The sequence below is a fragment of the Carassius gibelio genome, chromosome A5 (genome assembly GCF_023724105.1).
Source record: "Carassius gibelio isolate Cgi1373 ecotype wild population from Czech Republic chromosome A5, carGib1.2-hapl.c, whole genome shotgun sequence".
Lineage (NCBI taxonomy): Eukaryota > Metazoa > Chordata > Actinopteri > Cypriniformes > Cyprinidae > Carassius > Carassius gibelio.
The window spans coordinates 26,326,336-26,349,613 of record NC_068375.1 but is presented as its reverse complement, the minus strand read 5'-3'; the positions used below and the strand labels follow the sequence as shown (position 1 = coordinate 26,349,613).

Genomic DNA, 23,278 nt, shown 5'->3' with positions numbered 1-23,278 from the left:
TGCTTCAAGTACGATCTTCAGAGATCTATTGGTGACCTCACAGACAGGTCACTGTGAGGGGGGTGAATTTTTTTTTATAACTCATGCATTTAAATTATATTAAACCTTAAAGTTCTGCATAATTAAGGGTGTGGCCACTTGAGTGATATGTGGATTGCCACTGCCATCAACCTAGGTGGACATGGCTTTAGCAATCTCCCCCCTTTTTGCCAGTTTTCTATTATCCGGGAGTGACGTGCTGCCAGGATGGTGACGGCCCATTCCGCTTTGTGTCCTCAAATACGCTCTTGCCGAAATCTAAGGGTGACGTCACGGAGACTATGTCCATGTTTTTATACATTCTATGGTCTCAACAATCACCTCACACATGCCCTGTTGTACAGCACTGTCCGCGCTGCCTCAAAAAAATTGCCTGCACGCGAGCCCTCCTGATGACAAAAATTACATGCAGATGGTGTGCGAACATGGACGGCCAAAGTTTACTTTGGCCTTCACAGTGGCCACCGTGTGCGCATGACCCTTGAGTCTATGAGACCATAGGGGTGTCCCATTCGTCATTTTAGCGTTCAAAAGGGTGCTCGCAAATGCCCCCTTTGCAGCCGTTATCGCCCTAAATCTGCACTTCTGCTGAGTACTCAGCAGATTTCTACCCGACAGTCATTGAGGCTGCACTTTCATGACATAATGCCGCTGAGGAAGACCGTGAGGGTTTAGGGTGCTATTTGGGACAGGGCGAGTTTCATAGCCTACATTTCAGTGTCTGTGCAAACGAAGGATAAGTAAATGTAGCTACGTTTTGTAGAACCACAATTGTATATAAATTATATTTACAAATTCTCATGAGATCACATTGGAAATGTGTTAGGCTAAATAAACAACCTTGCCTAAACCATATGGTGTTTATTAGGGTTATATTACCAATACTACTTGTGGAATTACACTGTAACCAACGAGTTTACCATATGTATGTATATATATATATATATATATATATATATATATATATATATATATATATATATATATGTGTATATATATATATATGTATATATATATATATATATATATATATATATATATATGTATATATATATATATGTACGTATATATATATATATATATATATATATATATATATATATATATATATATATATATATATATATATATATACAGTACACACCAAAAGTTTGGACACACCTTCTCATTCAAAGAGTTATCTTTATTTTCATGACTGAAAATTGTAGTCACACTGAAGGCATCAAGGGCTATTTGACCAAGAAGGAGAGTGATGGGGTGCTGCAGATGACCTGGCCTCCACAGTCACCAGACCTGAACCCAATCGAGATGGTTTAGGGGTGAACTGGACCGCAGACAGAAGGCAAAAGGGCCAACAAGTGCTAAGCATCTCTTGGGGAACTCCTTCAAGACTGTTGAAGACCATTTAAGGTGACTACCTCTTGAAGCTCATCAAGAGAATGCCAAGAGTGTGCAAAGCAGTAATCAAAGTAAAAGGTGGCTACTTTGAAGAACCTAGAATATTACATATTTTCAGTTGTTTCACACTTTTTTGTTATGTATATAATTCCACGTGTTAATTCATAGTTTTGATGCCTTCAGTGTGAATCTACAATTGTCATAGTCATGAAAATAAAGAAAACTCTTTGAATGAGAAGGTGTGTCCAAACTTTTGGTCTGTACTGTATATATATATATATATATATATATATATATATATATATATATATATATATATATATATATAATTAGAATGTTTTCTGTTGGATTGATTAACTCACACTTTTGAACGAATTTTTAATGCACCTTCGCATAGTCTCCGGCCCCTTATAGTCTACAACAAAATAGTGAATTCTTCTCTAGCCTCCATATTTTGTAAAGGAAATATCTGGAACAAAGTTTATACAAATGACGAACTGAGAGTCGCCGTCTTTAAGTGTGGAAGAGAAACTCTGAGCAATAGCGTTTTCCTCTGGGTTGAAGCGTTGCCTCAATTTTATTTCTAAGCTGCAGCCGGATATCCAGCGCGTCCGGACCTGCAGACGTGCGATAATCAACGGTGTCTCCCGACGTGTGGAGAGAGGGCGGTCTGTGCACAGCGTCATATGAAGAGCTTAACTATAAATTTAAGAACGTCACTTACAGCCTTACAAATTGGTTGCTTTATTCGTGCACATGGCTCAAACTGAGATGTTGGAGTTTGGCGTGGAGCAGGGACAGATGCTGCAAGTCTTTATGCGGCACTGTCAGACCATGAAGCGTCAGGAGACACGACTGCGCCTGGCCACTGCGGTGCTGCTTGCAACGTTCTTCGCGACTTTAGTGTGGCTTCAGTATCCCCGTCATAATAATACGGTAATATCTAAACTTACAGAATCATTCATTGATTTTAACAGTCACACTATCAAACGCTATCATTCAGATTCATTAACTATAATAATTAAATATTGTATAATTAGCCAAATATTTAAAAGGGGAAGAATTGAAAACTCTCTCTGTTTTTCTCTGCATCTCAGGAGGCATTTTCAACTGCCCATCAAAAGGATTTGAAAACGGAAGAATCACCACTAGCACACTCTGTTCATCTTGAACGTAGGTTCAATAAGTGCTAAATTAGTCAAAAATAACTTAATATATATAAGTTTCATTTTACTATCAAAAGAGTAATAATGCCTCACAGTATATACATAAGACCCCCTGCATTTATTAAAGCTAGGCTATGTTTCTTCAGAAATACTGTAGGAACATTTTACAATTACAGTGTGGATTTATCTTTTGACTTTCTCTCTCTCTTAAAACAGCTGTAAGACACACTGATGCTTGTTCCGAACAACATCCCATTGAGTGGGTGGATGTGAGTGATGGCTATGACTCGCAGAATTTCAAGCTGGAAAACCAAACAGTCCTGCACATCTCCACAAAGGGCCTCTACTTGATCAATCTGAGGATCTCTTACCGTATAGCCCATGGTCAGTGTAAGCCTAGTACAGAGCATTTGTCTTTAGTGGTCAATGTCACACAGCAGCATAGAAACTATGAAATAGAGAGAGCGATTATAAGTGCTAAAGAGTCTATGATTTGTAGAGATTATTGGCTGCAGTCAATCACGTTGAATCGAGCAATCATGTTAGAAGCTGGCACTAGTCTGAGGGTGAGAATTAACAAGGAAAGTTGTAAGTTTGTCAGCTGGGTTAAAAACAGTCATTTGGATGTCTCATCTTTAGTGTTGGCTGCTTTTTAACATTAATTTTACTACCTGGCATTACTGCACATTTGAGATTTTTTTTAAACCGCATTAAGCAGGTGTGTTTAATTGATAAATGACCTATTATTTGTGTGCTTAATTATATGCAAATGTTTAGCCACTTTAATTGGTTTATATTTTCATGTTTAATGAGAGGTTAACTCTCATTTATTATGCTAAAATTGTTATTAAATAACATGACTACACATGTACTATCCACAAAAGAAGCAGATTTTGAATATAGTTAATAATTAAGTGTTCTTCCGACAGCAAAATGTTGGTAGCATGTGAAATCATGTATGTGTTTTATGTTAAAACTTTATTAATATGCATTGACAAACTTATTCATTAAGAGTTGCTCATCATTTGATTAAAAAAAAAAATCTGTGGGAACTAAGCTGGAACCCTTTCCTGTTTTACGTTAAGCTAAACTAAATGTCTCTGCATTTCAGAATGTAACATGTTTTTGTGGTTCACTCATAAATCTGCAATTCAAAGATTTATTTACAAATATTTGTGTCAAAGCTGCGATTTATAAAGTCACTTTCATACACAATGATTTAAAGTTATACAAAAATGCAAAAACAATACAGGATACAAGAAACACCTTGTATATAGCGTAGTTTAGCTTGCTGTAGTTTTCTCGTGATTCTCAGTCTCCTTGATTACTGGATCAGGAAACATGCTGCATTTTCTCTGTACTGAATGAATAAAGAGCTTGTAGTAAGAATCTTTGTCTCTGCTTTTATTCACTGAAGATGTTCTGACAGGCTGTTTAGCATTGAATAAAAGCAGTAAGTTGTCTATTTGCAGGCCAAAACCTGTTTGGAATAGTGATTTTGTTTTACAGAATAAAACCATATTGCTTCCAGTGATCCTGAAAAGTGTAAAGATAAAATTTATTATATGTGTCAGAAAAAAAATACTAACCACATACTGTGGGGGGAAAAGTAAATATGAATGACTTCTGCACATGAAAGATAATGCGGAGTGAAAGTCCACAGTTCATCTAGCACACCGCCAAGGCAAAGAACCTATTGTTAAACATTGTGGTATCTGTGTTTGACACCTTTCAAGCTTCCAGTAGGTTTTTACCACTCAACAGACTTGGGTTTGTGGAATAAATTCCTAAGCATCCTGTCAATATATGGTGATATTGAAATTGTATACCACATGCAGATTGATAAGTGTCAGCATAAAGATTCCAAAACAAAGAAATTAATTACTTAATGCACATACCAATAAAACTGTGAAATCATTGCATGAATGCATTTGAGATTCAGTGGCAAGAATACATTTGTTAAAATATTTAGATTTTCACCAAAATCAGTAATAGTAAAATGAATGTATAGCAACTATATACAAATATTTGTATAAATCACAAGATGCGCAATGAAAAAAAAACTTGTAATTTGTTTTGAGATTGAGACAAGGTCACTTATAGTCAAATGACTGAAATTCATCGAGTGACTATTTGTATAGATGATCAGATGTTCTTCCTTTGGAGCTCAAGATGCTCTTTAAATCTTTTATTTAATTATGCTAGAGTGCATGATCATCAGGTCTGACACAAACTGCAGCTCAAGTGCAGCTTTTATTAAACCAAACCAAATAATAAAAAACTATTCACTTTATCAATCTATAAATAATTTATATCATCACGCTAATAATTAAATTTCTAATCTGTAATTAAATTGTAAAGTTTTGTATTACATGAGAAAACCGCAAAACATAAGCAGTTGCACAATTAGTCTCAGATAAATGTTCTGCATTGACATATTCAATATACAGGTCCTTCTCAAAAAATTAGCATATTGTGAAAAAGTTCATTATTTTCCATAATGTAATGATAAAAACTAAACTTTCATATATTTTAGATTCATTGCACACCAACTCTAATATTTCAGGTCTTTTATTGTTTTAATACTGATGATTTGGGCATACAGCTCATGAAAACCCAAAATTCTTATCTCAAAAAATTAGCATATCATGAAAAGGTTCTCTAAACGAGCTATTAACCTAATCATCTGAATCAACTAATTAACTCTAAACTAGTGATGTGTCGTTCTTGAACGATTCGTTCATTTTGAACGAATCTTTAATGTGACTCGGGAAGAACGAGTCGTCTCGGGGAGTGATTCGTTCAGTCGCGCATGCGCATTATTCTATGGGTTCTGTTCTAGTAGTAGTAATTCACCTGTCATTCAATGCAGTCTTGAGCCGAAAAGAGAATTGATTAGTTCATAGTTCGGGTCTATCGGGTTTTTGACTCGTTCCTTGATCACGTGACAGCCCCATACGCTTACCCAATGCAGTCTGAGCCGGAAAGAGAATTGATTAGTTCATAGTTCGGGTCTATCGGGTTTTTGACTCGTTCCTCAATCACGTGACAGCCCAATACATTAAACCCAATGCAGCATGAGCCGGAAAGAGAATTGATTAGTTCATAGTTCGAGTCTATCGGGTTTTTGACTCGTTCCTCAATCACGTGACAGCCCAATACGTTACACCCAATGCAATATGAGCCGGAAAGAGAATTGATTAGTTCATCTCATGAGTCTTCGGGTCGAGTCGTTCCTTAATCACGTGATAGACCCATACGCTAAAACCAATAGACACTGACAGTAAAAGAACGCAGAGAATTGAATAGTTCATCTTTCGGTTCTTCGGGTTTTTCGTTCTTTTGTACTGTGATGTGACAACATTGGCTAGAGTAATTAGTTAATTTACAACTTTCCTTACAAAATGGGTGCGTAGTACTTATTTATTATTAGTATTATTTACTCTTACAGTAAGGTGATGCATTTCTGGTTTCAAATTGTTGTTTTTAATTTCTGTCATGGTGGTACTTTTCCATAACACTGAATGTGGAAATAAAGAGTTGGGTATGCTTAAAATGTTGATCTTTTTTTCTGTCTGTTTGTTTGTTTTTGTTTAGTTGTGCAGTTATTAAATCAGATTGTCTGTGTAAACCATACTTTTGTAACATATGACACTTTATAAACATTAAAAACACTGTACATACTTTTGAATAGTTGTTTATTGTTTATTACAGAAAAGCTTTGTAACAAAGAGGACAACTATTCCAAAATAAATTAAAATAATAAAAATGTAAATAATTAAAAATGAAATTAAAATTAAAAGATAATAAAGCCACAGGGTCTAATAACCTTAACAAATGAACTTTAAAAGTACAATATAAAAAAAAAGAAAAACTAAATATTGCACAACAAGCTATTCCCAAAATAATTTTAAACCATTTGAATAAAAAATAAATGAAAATTAAGAGATACTAAAGCTACGGAGCCTTATAACAATAACAAATTACCTTTTAAAATCACAACAACAAAAATATTGCACAACAAGCTAGTCTTTTTCTAAATAAATAAAAATAAATAAGCTTTAAAATAAAAAACACACTGTGGTTATATTTTTAGGACTTGCTTTTTATTCATGTTTGCATTTTAATAAAAAAAACAAGCTCCCTGACCTTGGATGGGCTGAGTCTGTGAGTTCTTCTATCTGAGATAATCTGCCCAGTTTTAGAAAAAAAATTTTCAGATGGCACGGATGTGGCCACAATGCAAAGTCTTGTCTTTGTGACTTCAGAAAGGCTTTTGTATACTGGTGAACATCTCCTCCACCAGGCCAGAGGGTCTGATGTGCGGGGTAAGAGTGGCTCTGCAAGGTTGGCCCGCATCTCCATCATAGCATCTGAGGTCTCAGAAGAGGTAGCAGAAGGCCTCAAACTTGCTACCCTTTCGTCAAAGTCTTCCCAAAACATGGCCCCTGCATTGGCAGTCGCACCAGGATCTGAAACGCCTCACTCTGAGCTGGGTTAAAACTGTTAAAGCTGAAATTATCATAACCTTAATGTCTTAAACTAACATTAATAATTCAAATTCAAAATGTTATTTGCTTTTAATGTATGTCATTATGTCCTTTTTTGAGCAATCTTCTTATACATATATTACACCAATATGTCAAGTCTGCCTAGGAAAAGCAATTATTATACCAGCAAACTCAAAATTGGAGTAAAAATGAACAAACTAGTCTATAAATACTTTTTATTGTAAGCTTGTATTATTATATTATTATATAGCCTAGTGTTTATTTACTGATAGACAGTCAAGAAGACAAATTAATCAAAATTTTATTTATAACAGGGTTTTATTTATTTATAAAATAATAACAAACCACAGATCCTCAACAAACAGTAACAAAAACACAGTGACAGAAATGTCAGAAATAGCGCATGGGGCTGTCACGTGATTAAGGAACGAGTCAAACTCGACCCGAAAGACTCATGAGATGAACTAATCAATTCTCTTTCCGGCTCAAGACTGCGTTAGTTTTGCGTATGGGGCTGTCACGTGATTAAGGAATGAGTCAAACTCGACCCGAGACCCGAAAGACTCATGAGATTAACGAATCAATTCTCTTTCCGGCTCGAGACCGCGTTGGTTTCGCGTATGGGGCTGTCACGTGATTAAGGAACGAGTCAAACTCGACCCGAAAGACTCATGAGATGAACTAATCAATTCTCTTTCCGGCTCGAGACCGCGTTGGTTTCGCGTATGGGGCTGTCACGTGATTAAGGAACGAGTCAAACTCGACCCGAAAGACTCATGAGATGAACTAATCAATTCTCTTTCCGGCTCAAGACCGCGTTAGTTTTGCGTATGGGGCTGTCACGTGATTAAGGAACGAGTCAAACTCGACCCGAAAGACTCATGAGATGAACTAATCAATTCTCTTTCCGGCTCGAGACCGCGTTGGTTTCGCGTATGGGGCTGTCACGTGATTAAGGAACGAGTCAAACTCGACCCGAGACCCGAAAGACTCATGAGATTAACGAATCAATTCTCTTTCCGGCTCAAGACCACGTTGGTTTCGCGTATGGGGCTGTCACGTGATTAAGGAACGAGTCAAACTCGACCCGAGACCCGAAAGACTCATGAGATTAACTAATCAATTCTCTTTCCGGCTCAAGACCGCGTTAGTTTTGCGTATGGGGCTGTCACGTGATTAAGGAACGAGTCAAACTCGACCCGAAAGACTCGTGAGATGAACTAATCAATTCTCTTTCCGGCTCAAGACCGCGTTAGTTTTGCGTATGGGGCTGTCACGTGATTAAGGAATGACTTAAACCCGAAGACTTCTTGTCAGATAAGAGGTGAGATGAGCTAATCACAGACTGAAGACCCAGGTAAAGAATGAGTATTTTTTTCTTTATCTCATAGCATTTTAGTTTTGTATTGTTTGTAGTGTGATCAACGTTTGCGTAAGTACTAGATGTGTTGGGGAGGTAGCACTTAATATTTTAATAACATTTTGCTAAAATGAACGAAATGAACGAAATGACTCGAAAAAAGATTCGTTCATTTTGTTGAACGAGACTCAAAAGTCCGAGTCGGTAGAATGATCCGAACTTCCCATCACTACTCTAAACACCTGCAAAAGATTCCTGAGGCTTTTAAAAACTCCCAGCCTGGTTCATTACTCAAAACCGCAATCATGGTTAAGACTGCCGACCTGACTGCTGTCCAGAAGGCCATCATTGACACCCTCAAGCGAGAGGGTAAGACACAGAAATAAATTTCTGAACGAATAGGCTGTTCCCAGAGTGCTGTATCAAGGCACCTCAGTGGGAAGCCTGTGGGAAGGAAAAAGTGTGTCAAAAAATGCTGCACAACGAGAAGAGGTGACCGGACCCTGAGGAAGATTGTGGAGAATGACCGATTCCAGACCTTGGGGGACCTGCGGAAGCAGTGGACTGAGTCTGGAGTAGAAACATCCAGAGCCACCGTGCACAGGCGTGTGCAGGAAATGGGCTACAGAGAAGCAGCACTGGACTGTTGCTCGGTGGTCCAAAGTACTTTTTTCGGATGAAAGCAAATTTTGCATGTCATTCGGAAATCAAGGTGCCAGAGTCTGGAGGAAGACTGGGGAGAAGGAAATGCCAAAATGCCTGAAGTCCAGTGTCAAGTACCCACAGTCAGTGATGGTCTGGGGTGCCATGTCAGCTGCTGGTGTTGGTCCACTGTGTTTTATCAAGGGCAGGATCAGTGCAGCTAGTTATCAGGAGATTTTGGAGCACTTCATGCTTCAATCTGCTGAAAAGCTTTATGGAGATGAAGATTTCGTTTTTGGTCTGGGGTGCCATGTCATCTGCTGGTGTTGGTCCACTGTGTTTTATCAAGAGCAGGGTCAATGCAGCTAGCTATCAGGAGATTTTGGAGCACTTCATGCTTCCATCTGCTGAAAAGCTTTATGGAGAAGAAGATTTCGTTTTTGGTCTGGGGTGCCATGTCATCTGCTGGTGTTGGTCCACTGTGTTTTATCAAGGGCAGGGTCAATGCAGCTAGCTATCAGGAGATTTTGGAGCACTTCATGCTTCCATCTGCTGAAAAGCTTTATGGAGATGAAGATTTCGTTTTTCAGCATGACCTGGCACCTGCTCACAGTGCCAAGACCACTGGTAAATGGTTTACTGACCATGGTATTACTGTGCTCAATTGGCCTGCCAACTCTCCTGACCTGAACCCCATAGAGAAACTGTGGGATATTGTGAAGAGAAAGTTGAGAGACGCAAGACCCAACACTCTGGATCAAGCATCCTGGGCCTCCATAACACCTCAGCAGTGCCACAGGCTGATTGCCTCCATGCCACGCCGCATTGAAGCAGTCATTTCTGCAAAAGGATTCCCGACCAAGAATTGAGTGCATAACTGAACATAATTATTTGACTAATTGACTTTTTTGTATTAAAAACACTTTTCTTTTATTGGTCGGATGAAATATGCTAATTTTTTGAGGTGGGAATTTTGGGTTTTCATGAGCTGTATGTCAAAATCCTCAGTATTAAAACAATAAAAGACCTGAAATATTTCAGTTGGTGTGCAATGAATCTAAAATATATGAAAGTTTAATTTTTATCATTACATTATGGAAAATAATGAACTTTTTCACAATATGCTAATTTTTTTTAGAAGGACCTGTAGTCTCGTGGATTTTTTCTTTCGTGAGGGTGTTTGGCGTCGCGGTATCTTTGTTTCCAGGCGAAATGTTAAAGAACGCGTCACACACGTCTCCCGAAAATCCTGTAGAATTCAACAAATACCAATCTGATAACAACTTCGACATTCCTGAAGTGTTTCCACTTTTGTGTCCCATAGGAATCAGACTATTAGTCAACGGTCCGTGGGCGTGCCGTCTGAGCCCGAGACTACATTCAGTATAATCACATGAAGAGAAAGTTCAGTGATAATATTGCACTAGAATTGGTCTTGCTCAAATGAACATAAATACATAGATGAGTCAGGGAAATCTGTGACGCAATTTACCGGTCTGAGACTGATATTTTTTTAGACCGATTGCAAAATGTGGATCACAATGCTGCCAGCTGAAATTCTCAGTCCCAAGGAAAGAACATTTACGTCAACATGGCTGCAGGAACAGACATATAAATTGTATGCTGAATATAACTATATAACAACAACAACCTTGCAACTTCCTACGGGGTTTACTGATATTAAGCAACAGCTAATGCAACTGCATAACATGAAGCAATCACTGAATGAATGACAATGAACACACTCATTCAATGCTCAGCACTGCGCACTGTAACAAATTATCAATTGGGGTATAAATTAAACCAATATTTTTTTTCCCAACAACCTCTCATTTAACAAACCTCCCAATTGCAAAACTAAATCATCTTATTGTGAATTAATTGCTTTCAACAACCATACTTTTAAAAGCTCTGTACCACTATACAAACTTTTATTGTTAGGGTTATATATTTTGAACATTGACATTTGAAGCAGAGGTACAATTTTAAATGATGCACACAAAGTTTCAGTTCTCATCAAATCTTTTTTTTTTTTTATACACTGCACACAATGCTGTATGTGAAAATCATGTTAGGAATCGTGTGGAGAAGATTCAAAAATTCTTTCTGATTAACAGTGGGGGAAAAAATAAACTTGACCCATCTTGCACAATTACTGCAATGTTTTTCACACACCAACTTGTCAGTGCAGTAGTAGTGTCAAGTTCCATGCATGACCCTCATAGTGCAGTCATAAATCAAACCAAACTCTGTTAGCAAACTCTTCCTGAGTCAGAATTAACCCCTTAAGCACTTGGCTCATTTAGGGGGTTTCCGTCTGGATTTGACATAGACCCAAATTTAAATGTTTACCCTACACACATGCACTGTAGGAAATGAAAAAAATGCGTTATAGAAAACTTGAAATACGAAATCAGATATTTCTTCATAAATTACATTATAAATATTTCGAATATCATAAACACACAAAAAAAAATAGCCACTTGTTGATTTTTTTTTTTTTTTTTTTTTAAGTCTGTTGTTCAGGTTCTATTTGCTTTATCTTCAACTTATATTGCTTGATAGCACTAGGTGCCAAAATGTACCAGAATATATATATATTCTTTTTCATAACAGCATAATAACAGTAGTTATTGAATTATAACTGAAGGGAGTAAAATTGTCATTTTGTGTGTGTGACTGTGTTTACACAAGTGTCCTTTAACAAGTTTCCTTTGCACAAACGGGTTTTATAAAATACATTACTCCCAAATGCCATTGGACTTTTCTTTATTATTATTTTTTTCCTTATTCGTAATATACAGAATGGCATAAGCAAGTCATTGACGTATCACCACTAAGTACTTTAGATGACAACCCTCATTAGAAAGACAACGTCTAGATCAAGATCCAGTAAATCTTTATTATATATTTATATTGTATTCATTCGATATGCTTCGCTATTTGGAACAAGCACAGAACACAAAGACAAAAATGGGAAGGTGCTGACTAAATGGATATGAATGTGAATAAGTACCACTGGAGGTCTTTTGAATATGAACAGATCACAGTTAACCACATAATGTACATCCTAACCGCACTTAATACGGCAAATGCCTCATTTGGATTAAAACACGCTGATATCAATCCAAAACCACCATATAAACAAACAAGCATGACGAGCGAGGCGACACGCAAACAAGCAAAGCCTAAATATTTAGTGTCTTCATGATCACACATGCACGCACGCACGCATACACACACACACACACACACACACAAACTCAGATCCAGCTCCAACACGAAAGCTTTTCAGTTTGTTGTCTTCACTTGGAGGGTAAGAAAGACTTCAGAAAAATCTAGCAGTCACAGGATCATAACGGCAAAAAAAACAGTTACTTAAAGAAAAGCCTTAGCCTTAGATAGTCTTTAAATGAAACAACATACACCCAGAACATAACTAGGGCCTAAAAAACAATAATACATATTTCTGCACAATAACATGGACAGACCTAGAAGTGAATCTAGGTATTACGGGGGGAAGAAAAACTAAATAGACAGAAACCAGGTAAATTCACTGAGTGTTCATGCATAATTCAGTGTGACACTGTATTTGTGAAGAGGAGGCTGCGTCTAGCTTAGGAGCTCCAGGTATGTGACAGGCACTTTGCCTTTCTGGTTGCCTCGCTCTCCAACAAGCCAGTCCGGGTCCATGCCAGGCACTGTGTACACAGTAATAAGCTACAGAAAGAAACAGAGAGAAATAAAAAATTGTGAAGTAGACATTTTGATGTGGACTGATTGTGTTGCAATGGGCACAGTCTTCCAAAAATCATTCACTACAGATATACTGTAATGGTAGACATGTATAAACAGTGGTTTACAGACGTGTATTAACAAATACACATCTGCAGGCACCCCTTTGACGTCTTTTCAGGATTTAGTTTTATAGGCGTGTTTTACAGATGCAGGTCTGTGAGGATGAATCATATGAGATTGTCTATGGGGACAATGGCAAAGGTTTAAACAAGGTTCAAAATTAAAACCTTTAAGTTACAAGCCCATTTAATTAAACAAAAGGCAATGTCACAGAGACTGCAGGTCAACTGCAGCTTAAACTGACCATGATAGACAAGAAACGCATTTTTTTTTTGAATCATAACATTATAAATACTTATAATGAAAACAATACTCTTTAATAACATTTATTTAAAATTAAAAAGTTACACAGATTTCATAATTACACTACAGGTAAACATTTCCCAAAAAGTAGTTCAGCTTAAAATCAAATACATTCTCGTTACAGTACACACTAAAATCACCAACACTGATATAATGAATGTAACTGACTGTAAAAGAGGAAAACAGACTTCCTCATGTCCTACCTCATCAGCGAGAAGTGAAAGTTCACTTGTATCCGCAGCATCATAGTCATACAGCACTTTGGCCTTGCGAGTGCCAGTGGCGGAAGGCTTCACCTCCTCAATCTTCAGCGTGCTGGACTCGAGGGCATTGGAGGGGTTTGGCGAACGACTAGGTGGAGAAGCCCCAGGAAGGGTGGCAGTGGAAACAGGAGAAGGGTCTGCTGACACCCCTGACGTGGAGGCGTTCACAGCAAAAGCGTTAGGAAACCTGGAACAGATTCATATATTCAAAACCATGGACACAGTGTGTCTGAAGAAATATAAAAATAATTATAAATATCTGGCTGTTGCTCGCTCATGACACAGATATTACAAGAAAAGTGAAAGAATTCAAATCCCTGTCACATGAATGTAATTGTTTAAAATTTGTGGGCAAACTTTGTTCCTTTTTCAGTGTGATGGAAAAAGTTACTCACGTATCTCCGTTTGCACTAAGAACAGGAAAGAAAAAGTAGAAGAAAAAAAAAAACATCAGCTCAAAATTTATCTCAAGAGGTCTTGTGATTTTCTTCACTAGAAAAGCAGCTGCCATAAAGGGGAATGTGTTATGCAACCCTCTTGTTACTCACATCTCTTTTTGCCACTATATCAAAATAGACTAAAGTTACTAAACTGTCATCTCCAGTAGAACATGGTTGTATTTGACTGCAGTCGCTCTAGGATTGAAGAACAATTTGTTGTTTATGCTGATTTGGGTGTTTGCAGCACCTCACCTGCTCAGCTCTTTCTGAAGATCCTGCATGTGCTTGTGACACTGTGTGTAATAAGCAGCCTGGGCCTCCACAAACTCATGCAGGCAGCGCAAGTGGTTCACCTGCAATGGAATCGCAGAATTTGAAAGTCTCTTTCCTTATTTCCTTATTCAGATAAAGGTATACTAGTCAACCGTTCAAAAGATTGAGGTCACAGATGTTTTCAATGAAAAAATAAAAATAATAATACAATAAATAAGCTGTCAATACATTTCAGGATTCTTTGATGAATAGACAGAACAGAATTTGTTTGAAACAAAAAAATTCATAACATTCTAAATGTTGTTCCTGCCACTTTTGATCAATTTAATGTGCGTTTTCTGAATAATAAACAGTTTTCATTAAGTATTACTTAAAAAAAAAATGTAAATCATACAGACCCCTAACTTTTAAACAGTGGCACTGCAACTGATTTTGCTTGTGTAATGTCAGAGAGGAGCAGTCGGAGTGTGGGAAGTGCAGGAACTCACATGTGTGCTGCTGATCCCCTCCAAAAGGAGGCGCGTGACCTCTGCCTGTCGGTCAAACTCCGTCTGAGCCACACGCAACTCGTGTTCTGCCTGGTGGTGCAACAAAAAAAAAGAAGAAAACCCACAAGACACATCATCCACATAGCTCAACTATTTTGTGTAGCCAACTTGGAACAGTCTCTGTTAACCAATAAAGACATTCTTGTTAAAGCAAATGAAGAACGTCTTGAAAACATGACCTTGTTTTTTCTTGTTTTCTAGTAAGAGAGTTCTCAGCAACACAATAAATTTTTTTATTTGCCATCATATCATCTTTATTAAACTTTTCCCCGCTTTTTGAAAGGTACAGTTCAAGAAAGGACAGGAAACCATGTGGAGAGAAAGGGGAAAACAAATGAACAGAACAAAAAAGGCCAGATTCCTTAACCTCAAACCACGTCACATGACTCGCGTGGCTCAACATGTGCTCTAACTGCTCACCACTCCCCCATTAACACAACTGGTGCTTATTGTAATCCATTTATGAAGGAGATGAAACATAGTTAAAATTACTCAGCCTTGGTAAGATTATTTTGGAAATGCAAAAGGTTACCGATTACAAGTTATCCTATTTAAAATGTCATAAGTAGTATAACTTTTCAATTACTTTAATAAAGTGATTGATTACATATGATTTGATGTTAGTCATTTTCAAACATTTAAGGTTAACCTTACAGCAGTGCTCAACGCCACAACCCCAATTACAAAAAAGTTGGGAAGTAGGGATGTTCATTTTAGTTATTTTTCGTAACCGACAACTGACGCTCGTTAACCGATTATTAACCGTTAACAAGATTATTTTAAATTAGAATTGAATTAAATTAGAAAGGATAAATGTCTGTGACCTGTTAAAAATACAAAAATTAGTTTCCCGGGGATAAATTTTACATGCCAAAAATGTTGTGACTTGGGTCTGATTTGCAGTGTTTTTGTCTTGGTGTCTGTGTGCCTTGTCTCTGAGCACATTGGTTTTGTTTTGGTAGCTCATGTGTTCTGCTGTCAGTGCGGTGTCTTCCCCCTCCCACTTGTTATCATTAATTCTGTGTTCTGTCACAACTGAAGCCACTCTTTCTTCATTAGCTCTTCATTAGCTTCTTCATTTCTCCCCTATTTTAGTTCCTCTCGTGCTCAGTCTTTTATCAGACCATTGTTGTATGTCATGCAATGCTTCGCTGGTGACCATCTTGTCTTGTTTGCCTAGTCCTGCCTTATGTTGTTTTAGGCTCCAAGTTCGTTTTTTATTTTTTTGTTTCTATCTTGAACCGTTCCTTCTCATCCTGCCAGACTTTACTGGATCTGCTTCCGGCCCTGGCCCTATCTCATTTCTGTTGGGACCCAGATACATTACTCCAGCTCCTCTCTGCACATTCTCATTTGGGGAGTTCGGTGGGCCTTCAACGCTGCATCCCCAATGATGCTCTGGTTGGTGTGACTTTGACGTTGCGTCACTGATGGCGCTAGGATCGGTTCCTGCTGAAATGTTTTTCTTGGCCCTGTGGACTTGGTGTGATGCTTCATTTGTGTTCCTGTTATCCCTATTTGCCCATTCTGCCAAGGGGTTAAAAGCTCAGCAGGCCCGCTGGGTTTTTTATTTTTTGGGGGGGAGGGGGGGGGGGTAACTTTTTCCTCTCATATCGGCCAGGCGGTAACACTTTAGAATAAGGTTCCATTAGTTAATGTTAGTTAATGTATTAATTAACATGAACAAACAATGAATAATACATTTATTACTGTATTTATTCATCTTCGTTAATGTTAGTTAATGAAAATACAGTTATTCATTGTTAATGTTAACAAGCACAACTTTTGATTTAAATAATGCATTAGTAAATGTTGCAATTAACATGAACTAAGACTTATAAACGCTGTAGAAGGATTGTTCATGCTTAGTTCATGTTAACGAAAGTAGTTAAATAACATTAACTAATGGAACCTTATTCTAAAGTGTTACCCGGCCAGGCTCCAAGAAAGTTAAACCTGACGGCCTTTCTTTGTTCAAGGATCCTGGAAAGGAGGTGGGTCCCAAAACCATAGAGATGGTGGTGGGGTCCCTTTTTTGGGATGTCGAGCGATGGGTTGGGGAGGCCAGGTGTGGGGGGGGGGGGGGGGGGTCCCAAGGAGGTGTACAGGGTGTCGGTTGTTTGTGCAGGCTACCTTGCGTCCTGAGGTCCTTCGGTAGGGTCATGAGTCCAGAGTAACCTGTCATCCGGGGGTTCAGAGATCGCTGGCCTCCATCAGTCAGCGATTTTCGTGGCCATCCTTGATCCAAGATGTCAGACAGTGTGTGTTGCTTTGCTCCGTTTGTGCTCAAAATAAGACATCTAACTAGTCTCCTGTTGGTCTGTTACAGCCTTTATCCATTCCCTCTAGGTCACATCTGGCACTTGATTTTGTCACTGGCCTTCCCCCGTCGAGAGGTAACATCATTAGTCTGATGGTGGTGTACCGCTTCTCCAAGGCGGCCCATTTTATTGGGGAAGTCGTGGCCTAGTGGTTAGAGAGTTTGACGACTTAGGTTCCCTTGAGTATGGGTCACCATACTTGGCTGAATGTCACGTCACTATTTATCTATTTATTTTATCCCTTTACCCAAACTCCCCATCCACCAAGGAGACTTAAATTCATTTATTCATTTAGCTGACGATTTTATCCAAAGTGACTTACAATTGCTATATATGTCAGAGGTCGCATGCCTCTGGAGCAACTAGGGGTTAAGTGTCTCGCTCAGGGACACACTGGTGTTTCACAGTGGACATACAACAATGGGCCTTTGACGCTGCGTCCCCAATGACGCTCTGGTTGGTGTGAATTTGACATTGCGTCATGGATGATGCTAGGATCAGTCCCTGCTGAGAGGTTTTTCCTTGGCCCTGTGGACTTGGGGTGATCCTTCATTTGTGTTCCTGTTTTCCCTATTTGCTCAGTGAGGGCATAATAAACTTTTCCGTTACATGCATGTGTATCCTGTGTTTCCCTGACAAAAAAGCAGCAAACAACAGAACATGAGGATTCACATGGTCTTCATATCACATCACGCACCTGCAGAACTTCTGCGAGGGGAGAAACATAATAAAGCTAGGCTATATGTAGCGAATAAATAGGCCTATATGTGAAATATATTTTTACATGAGAAATACATTACGAAAATTAATGAGTTTCGATAAATTTTTCTTTCGGCTTATTTTACGCACAAAGATTTGTTTTTATTGTGAATGTACACAAAAGGCAAACAGTTTACAATTCCAATTATCTTTACTACTAAAAGGAATAGGGTAGTTGCTTCCACTGTTAGAAGGAAAAAACTCAAGTGATTGTGCTGATGCTGTATCCGTGCTCACAGTTGAGCTTTGCTTTTTTGACAATGTAGCCTGTTCTTTATTATAATAAAATACAGTTAGGCAAATATATGAAGAAAAAAAAAACACACTGCTCAGTTTAAATATGACATAAAATCAGTACTGTTAAGTGTTAACACTATACTGCCATGATTTTATGCAAAAAATTTTGTTTTACATGGATACTTGAATGCGAGCGGATACGGAAACATTTTGAGAGACCCAGCGTTGTTTTCAGTTTCATTTTAGCTTAAATTAATTCATTTTGGTTGCGATGTTGCATGTTTGCGATAACTTCTTATGGTATTTTTTATTCTTGTTCTTTTTTTAAATAGGCTACTGTTAATTGAAATTATTTATTGTGGAGTGAGGGGAAAAGCACAGCCATGTTTACAGTGTTTATTCTAATTTTTGTAAACATTTCAAGTTGGCATTAGGCCCATTTCTGAATGAAAAAATTAAAATGCAACTTATTACCCAGCCAACAGTTTTTGGTTCCCATAACATTCCCCTAACGTTAGTTTTTGGTTCCCGGAATGTTATGTTTTGGGTTCCTAGAACGTTATTTTTATGGTTTGTTTTTGGTTAGCTTGGAAAGTTTTCTTAACATTCCCAGAACGTTGTTCTAACATTCCCGTAACATTATTTTTTTAGTTCTCAGAATGTTAGGCCTATTAACATTCTCCTAACCTCTCCGATATGATCACCCCGCTGTATGTCAGTTTTCATCCAGCACACTCGTGATAAGTGACATGGAAATTATATGTATGGACGCCTAATTAGTATTATAAAAAACACATTGTTTCTATCTAATGTTTAAGTAGGGGTGATTAGTGTAATGTGGGATACCTAAGCTTCAGTGCGTTTATCTCTTCTTTGATAACATTAAACTGAACATGATTGGTGTTGAATTCAAGCAGGGTTGTCAAGTTATTGAAATCACTTGACTTTCTGGAAATTACATAAGAAATGTGGCCAAGAAAATCAACAAACAGGAAGTCCCTCTTGTAAAGTTCACTGAAATGACATTGACTTAGACTAAATTAACGTTAAGGATATAAATCTCTTATAAATAAAACAATGTTCTAAATTGTAATCAATTTTTATCAATATATGTGATGAATTTAGACATCAGATTTTGCAATAATATTCTTAAAATGTGTTAAGAATATTTTCTATTTAAAGAAATCTTTGTTGTCCCACTTTAGAAAAGGATGTTTCAAAAGTGGGACAGCATGTTTTGACTAATGTGGGACAGTCAAATATACCATGTTATTCGACTGATAAAATGTGCATTAAGAAGGTTAAATGCCATACATGTAGTTTTGGGGTTATAATGCAGCAATATTATTTGTTTTAAGATCCAGATTCACAATTTAGCAACTACAGGACAGTGGCATCCTGGACCATGATGAGTCCATCTGTTATGGAGTGTTTACCATTACAGTTTGATTAGCACAAGCTTTTGGGAAAAAAAGAAAAAAAAGTTTACTTTATATATTTTTTTATTATTTATAATAAAAATATATTATATTATTTATAAAAAATTCTTTTGATTTGGATAGGGAACATCTTGGGGATTTCATAATGATATAACATTTTGATGTATCTTTTTGTCTTCATATGGAAATATGATGCAAAAGTCAAAATGGCTAAAAGTGTCCCACATTACCCTAATCCACCCTAATAATCTGAGCACATCATCCATCATATGTAAGGTTAAATAAGTACGCAGTAAATGAGGATTAAACAAACCAACAAATGTATGTTTTCTTTTTTTTTTTGAACATTCTCTTTATTGGTTTTTTTAACATTGGCACAAAGAGAACAAAAAAATCCAACAAAAATCACTTTGCTAATACAATGTCCAATAATATTCTTCCATATGTAAATGATTTATGTTTGAACTCAGGAAATGATATAGAAGGGAAAAAAGGAAAGAAGAGAGGAAAAAATAAAAAATAAATAAATAAATAAATAAATAAAATAAATAACAAAACACGGGGGGGGGGGGGCGGTTGTGAGATTAGGGCTCAATTATTGCTGTCTTATTAAAATAAATAATAAAAGGTTTCCATACTGCATAAAACTGATCAGTCTTGTTCTTTAAAGAAAATCTAATCTTTTCAAGCTGAAGGTGGTGCATAATATCTTTAATCAGGACAGAGCAGTGAGGTGGATTTTTTTGTTTCCAGTTAAGCAAAATCAATCTACGTGTGCCAAGAGCGTAATAACTCCAAGCACAATACACTGATTTTTAGAGTCACTACTGGCACCGAAAATAGCCAGAATTGGGTCTGGATCTAGTGGTTTTTCCAGTACCTTTGATAGTAATTGAAAAACTGAAATCCAATAATTATGAATATTAGGACAATTCCAGAACATATGTCCTATTGAAGCTAGTGTTTGACTGCATCGGTCACATATTGGGTCCACCGAAGAAAACATCTTTGAAAACTTTAGTTTAGACAGGTGAAGTCTATGTAAGATCTTGAATTGTATCAAACCATGTCTAATGCACAAAGAAGAAGAGTGAACCCGTTCCTGTGCTTTTTCCCATTGCCAGTCTGCAATGTCTATTCCAAGATCATCTTGCCATGCTGTTCTTAAATGCTCTAATGAAACATCGCATTCCAACTGTGACAATTTATTATATATGATGGATATTCCTCCTTTAACAAATGGATCCTGTAAAAACAGTGAGTCCATCTGAGAGGCTAATGGCTCATTAGGAAATGATGAGAAATTATTTTGAGCAAAACTGCGAGCTTGTAGATATTTAAAAAAATGTGAATTAGGTAGATGGAATATCTGTTGTAACTGTTGAAATGTTGGAAAGCATTTATTAATAAACAAATTTTGAAAGGAACATATTCCTTTTCTGAACCAGGTCTGAAATATTGAATCAATTTGGGAAGGGGGAAATGAATGATTAGCCGTTAAAGGACTTAAAATAGAGCACATCGGCCATTTAAAGTGTTTTCTTATCTGGTTCCAAATTTTGAGAGAGTTGGAAACCACCGGATTATTTAGTCGAGTTAGAGTGGGGGCAGACAAAGCTGAATAAATTAAAGCTGGCCAAGAGGAAGGTGAGCATGATTTATTTTCCATATCACACCACTCTGTTGACCCCTCCTGTAAGCCAAATGAGAGTGCTCTTATATTACACGCCCAATAATACAATTGGAAATGTGGCAGACCCATCCCTCCTTTCAGTTTGATCCTCTGTAAATATATCTTCTCGAGTCTGGGGGTTTTGTTATTCCAAATAAATTGGGTGATTATTCTATCCAAATTTCTAAAAAATGATTTAGTAATGTAAACTGGGATACACTGAAAAACAAATAAATATTTGGGCAAAATGCTCATTTTCACCATATTAATACGAAGAAATAAAAAGTTTAGACCATTTCTTAAAAATCTGTTGTGTGTACTCATACAACTTCAGAATATTTTCTTTATAAAGCATAGAAAAGCATTTAGTTATGGTAATTCCTAGGTATTTAAATGAGTTCACTATTTTAAAAGGAAAGGAGGAAATTGCATCAAGTTGGTCCTTAGGGTTCATCGGAAACATAACACTTTTTGAAAAATTAATCTTATATCCTGAGATTTTCCCAAATTTATCTAAGATTGACATAATGGTTGGCACTGATTGTAAGGGGTTGGAGATGTAAACTAACAAGTCGTCAGCATATAATGAAACTTTGTGTTCTTTTCCCCCTCTCATTATTCCACTGTAGGTTGTAGATGCACGTAAAGAAATTGCTAAGGGTTCTATTGCTAAAGCAAATAGCAGGGGTGAAAGAGGACATCCCTGTCTTGTAGAGCGATTTAATTGAAAATAACTAGAGTTATTATTGTTTGTTTGTATAGAAGCTTGGGGGTGGGCATATAACAATTTAATAAATGAAATAAAATTAGAACCAAACCCAAATTTTTCCAGAGTGGCGAAGAGGTAATCCCACTCAACCCTATCGAACGCTTTTTCTGCATCCATAGAAATAAGTACCTCGGGTTGGGAGGGATTGGGACTAGGTGTGTATATAATATTTAATAATCTTCTAATATTAAAAAATAAAAGACGATTTCTGATGAATCCTGTTTGATCTGTGGAGATCACAGTTGGAAGAGCTTTTTCAAGACGAGTGGCCAAAACCTTGGCCAGTATTTTATTGTCAACATCAAGAAGACTGATAGGTCTATATGAACCAGGGTCTAAAGGGTCTTTATCTACCTTGTGTATTAAAGAAATATTTGCCTGATAAAATGTCCTCAAGTCAAGTCCAAATCAAGACCTCTAAAAGTAACGGAGAGATTTGGTCACTAAAAGATTTATAAAACTCGGTTGTGAAACCGTCCGGACCTGGGGCCTTTGAACTTTGCATATTGGATATTGCTTGTTTTATTTCATTAATAGTTAGCCGTTGTTCCAAGATATCTCTGTCTTCCATACTTAAAGATGGAATGTCAAGTGGTTCAAAAAATTGCTCTATACATGCTGGGTCATTAATAGATTCTGAGGAGTATAATTTGACATAAAATCTCTTAAAAATATTATTTATTTCCTGTGGGTCAAATGTACTTTGTCCTGTATCTTTCCTAATTTCCGTTATCAGTCTTGATGCTGTTGTTTCTTTAATTTGCCGAGACAGGAGTTTACCTGCTCTCTCTCCATGCTCATAATATGTGGCTTTTGCCCGCCTCAACCGATTAGTAGTCTCTGAGGTGGAAAGTAACTGAAATTCTGACTGGAGAGAGAGCCTCTTCTTATACAATTCTGGTGAGGGGGAATTTGCATACTCGCGATCTATTTCTAGTATTCTGTCCATTAATTTATTTTTTTGTTCTTTATGCTGTTTCTTGATCGAGATACTATGAGAGATAATTTGTCCGCGCATATATGCTTTAAATGCCTCCCAAATTGTGGATTTAGAAACATCAGTCGTACAGTTTGTCTCTAAATACAATCCAATTTGAGCTTTGGTTTGTTCTACAAATACCTTATCAGCCAATAAATTATTATTAAACCTCCATTTAATAGCATCATATTTGGTTTCAAATAATATCTGAAGACTTAGGGGGCTATGGTCAGATAATACCATTGCTTCATAATCACAATGTAAAACCGCTGACAAAAGTTTATAATCAATAAAAAAAAAA

The 23,278-nt window shown here is 37.1% G+C and overlaps 2 protein-coding genes across 6 annotated transcripts in view; one reads left to right on the top strand and one right to left on the bottom strand.

The window, feature by feature from the left end:
• Positions 1-1,963: 1,963 nt before the first annotated feature.
• On the top strand, positions 1,964-3,992 carry LOC128007603 (uncharacterized). The gene is made up of 3 exons (XM_052592821.1): positions 1,964-2,373; positions 2,535-2,610; positions 2,820-3,992. Exons 1-3 carry the CDS (start codon positions 2,194-2,196, stop codon positions 3,257-3,259), a joined length of 696 nt encoding a protein of 231 aa, XP_052448781.1. The 5' UTR covers positions 1,964-2,193; the 3' UTR covers positions 3,260-3,992.
• Positions 3,993-11,868: 7,876 nt separating this feature from the next.
• Positions 11,869-23,278, bottom strand: part of LOC128007416 (endophilin-B2) — a 29,874-nt gene continuing 18,464 nt past the window's right edge. For 4 of the 5 annotated variants that reach the window (XM_052592806.1, XM_052592807.1, XM_052592808.1 and 1 more), the window contains 5 exons: positions 14,742-14,831; positions 14,233-14,333; positions 13,936-13,950; positions 13,481-13,727; positions 11,869-12,836 (listed from right to left, as the gene is read on the bottom strand). In XM_052592806.1, the coding sequence (XP_052448766.1) occupies positions 12,729-12,836; positions 13,481-13,727; positions 13,936-13,950; positions 14,233-14,333; positions 14,742-14,831 (561 nt within the window). In that variant the 3' untranslated portion in view covers positions 11,869-12,728. The remainder of the gene's footprint in view (positions 12,837-13,480; positions 13,728-13,935; positions 13,951-14,232; positions 14,334-14,741; positions 14,832-23,278) is intronic. The other variant, XM_052592810.1, reaches the window with a different exon arrangement.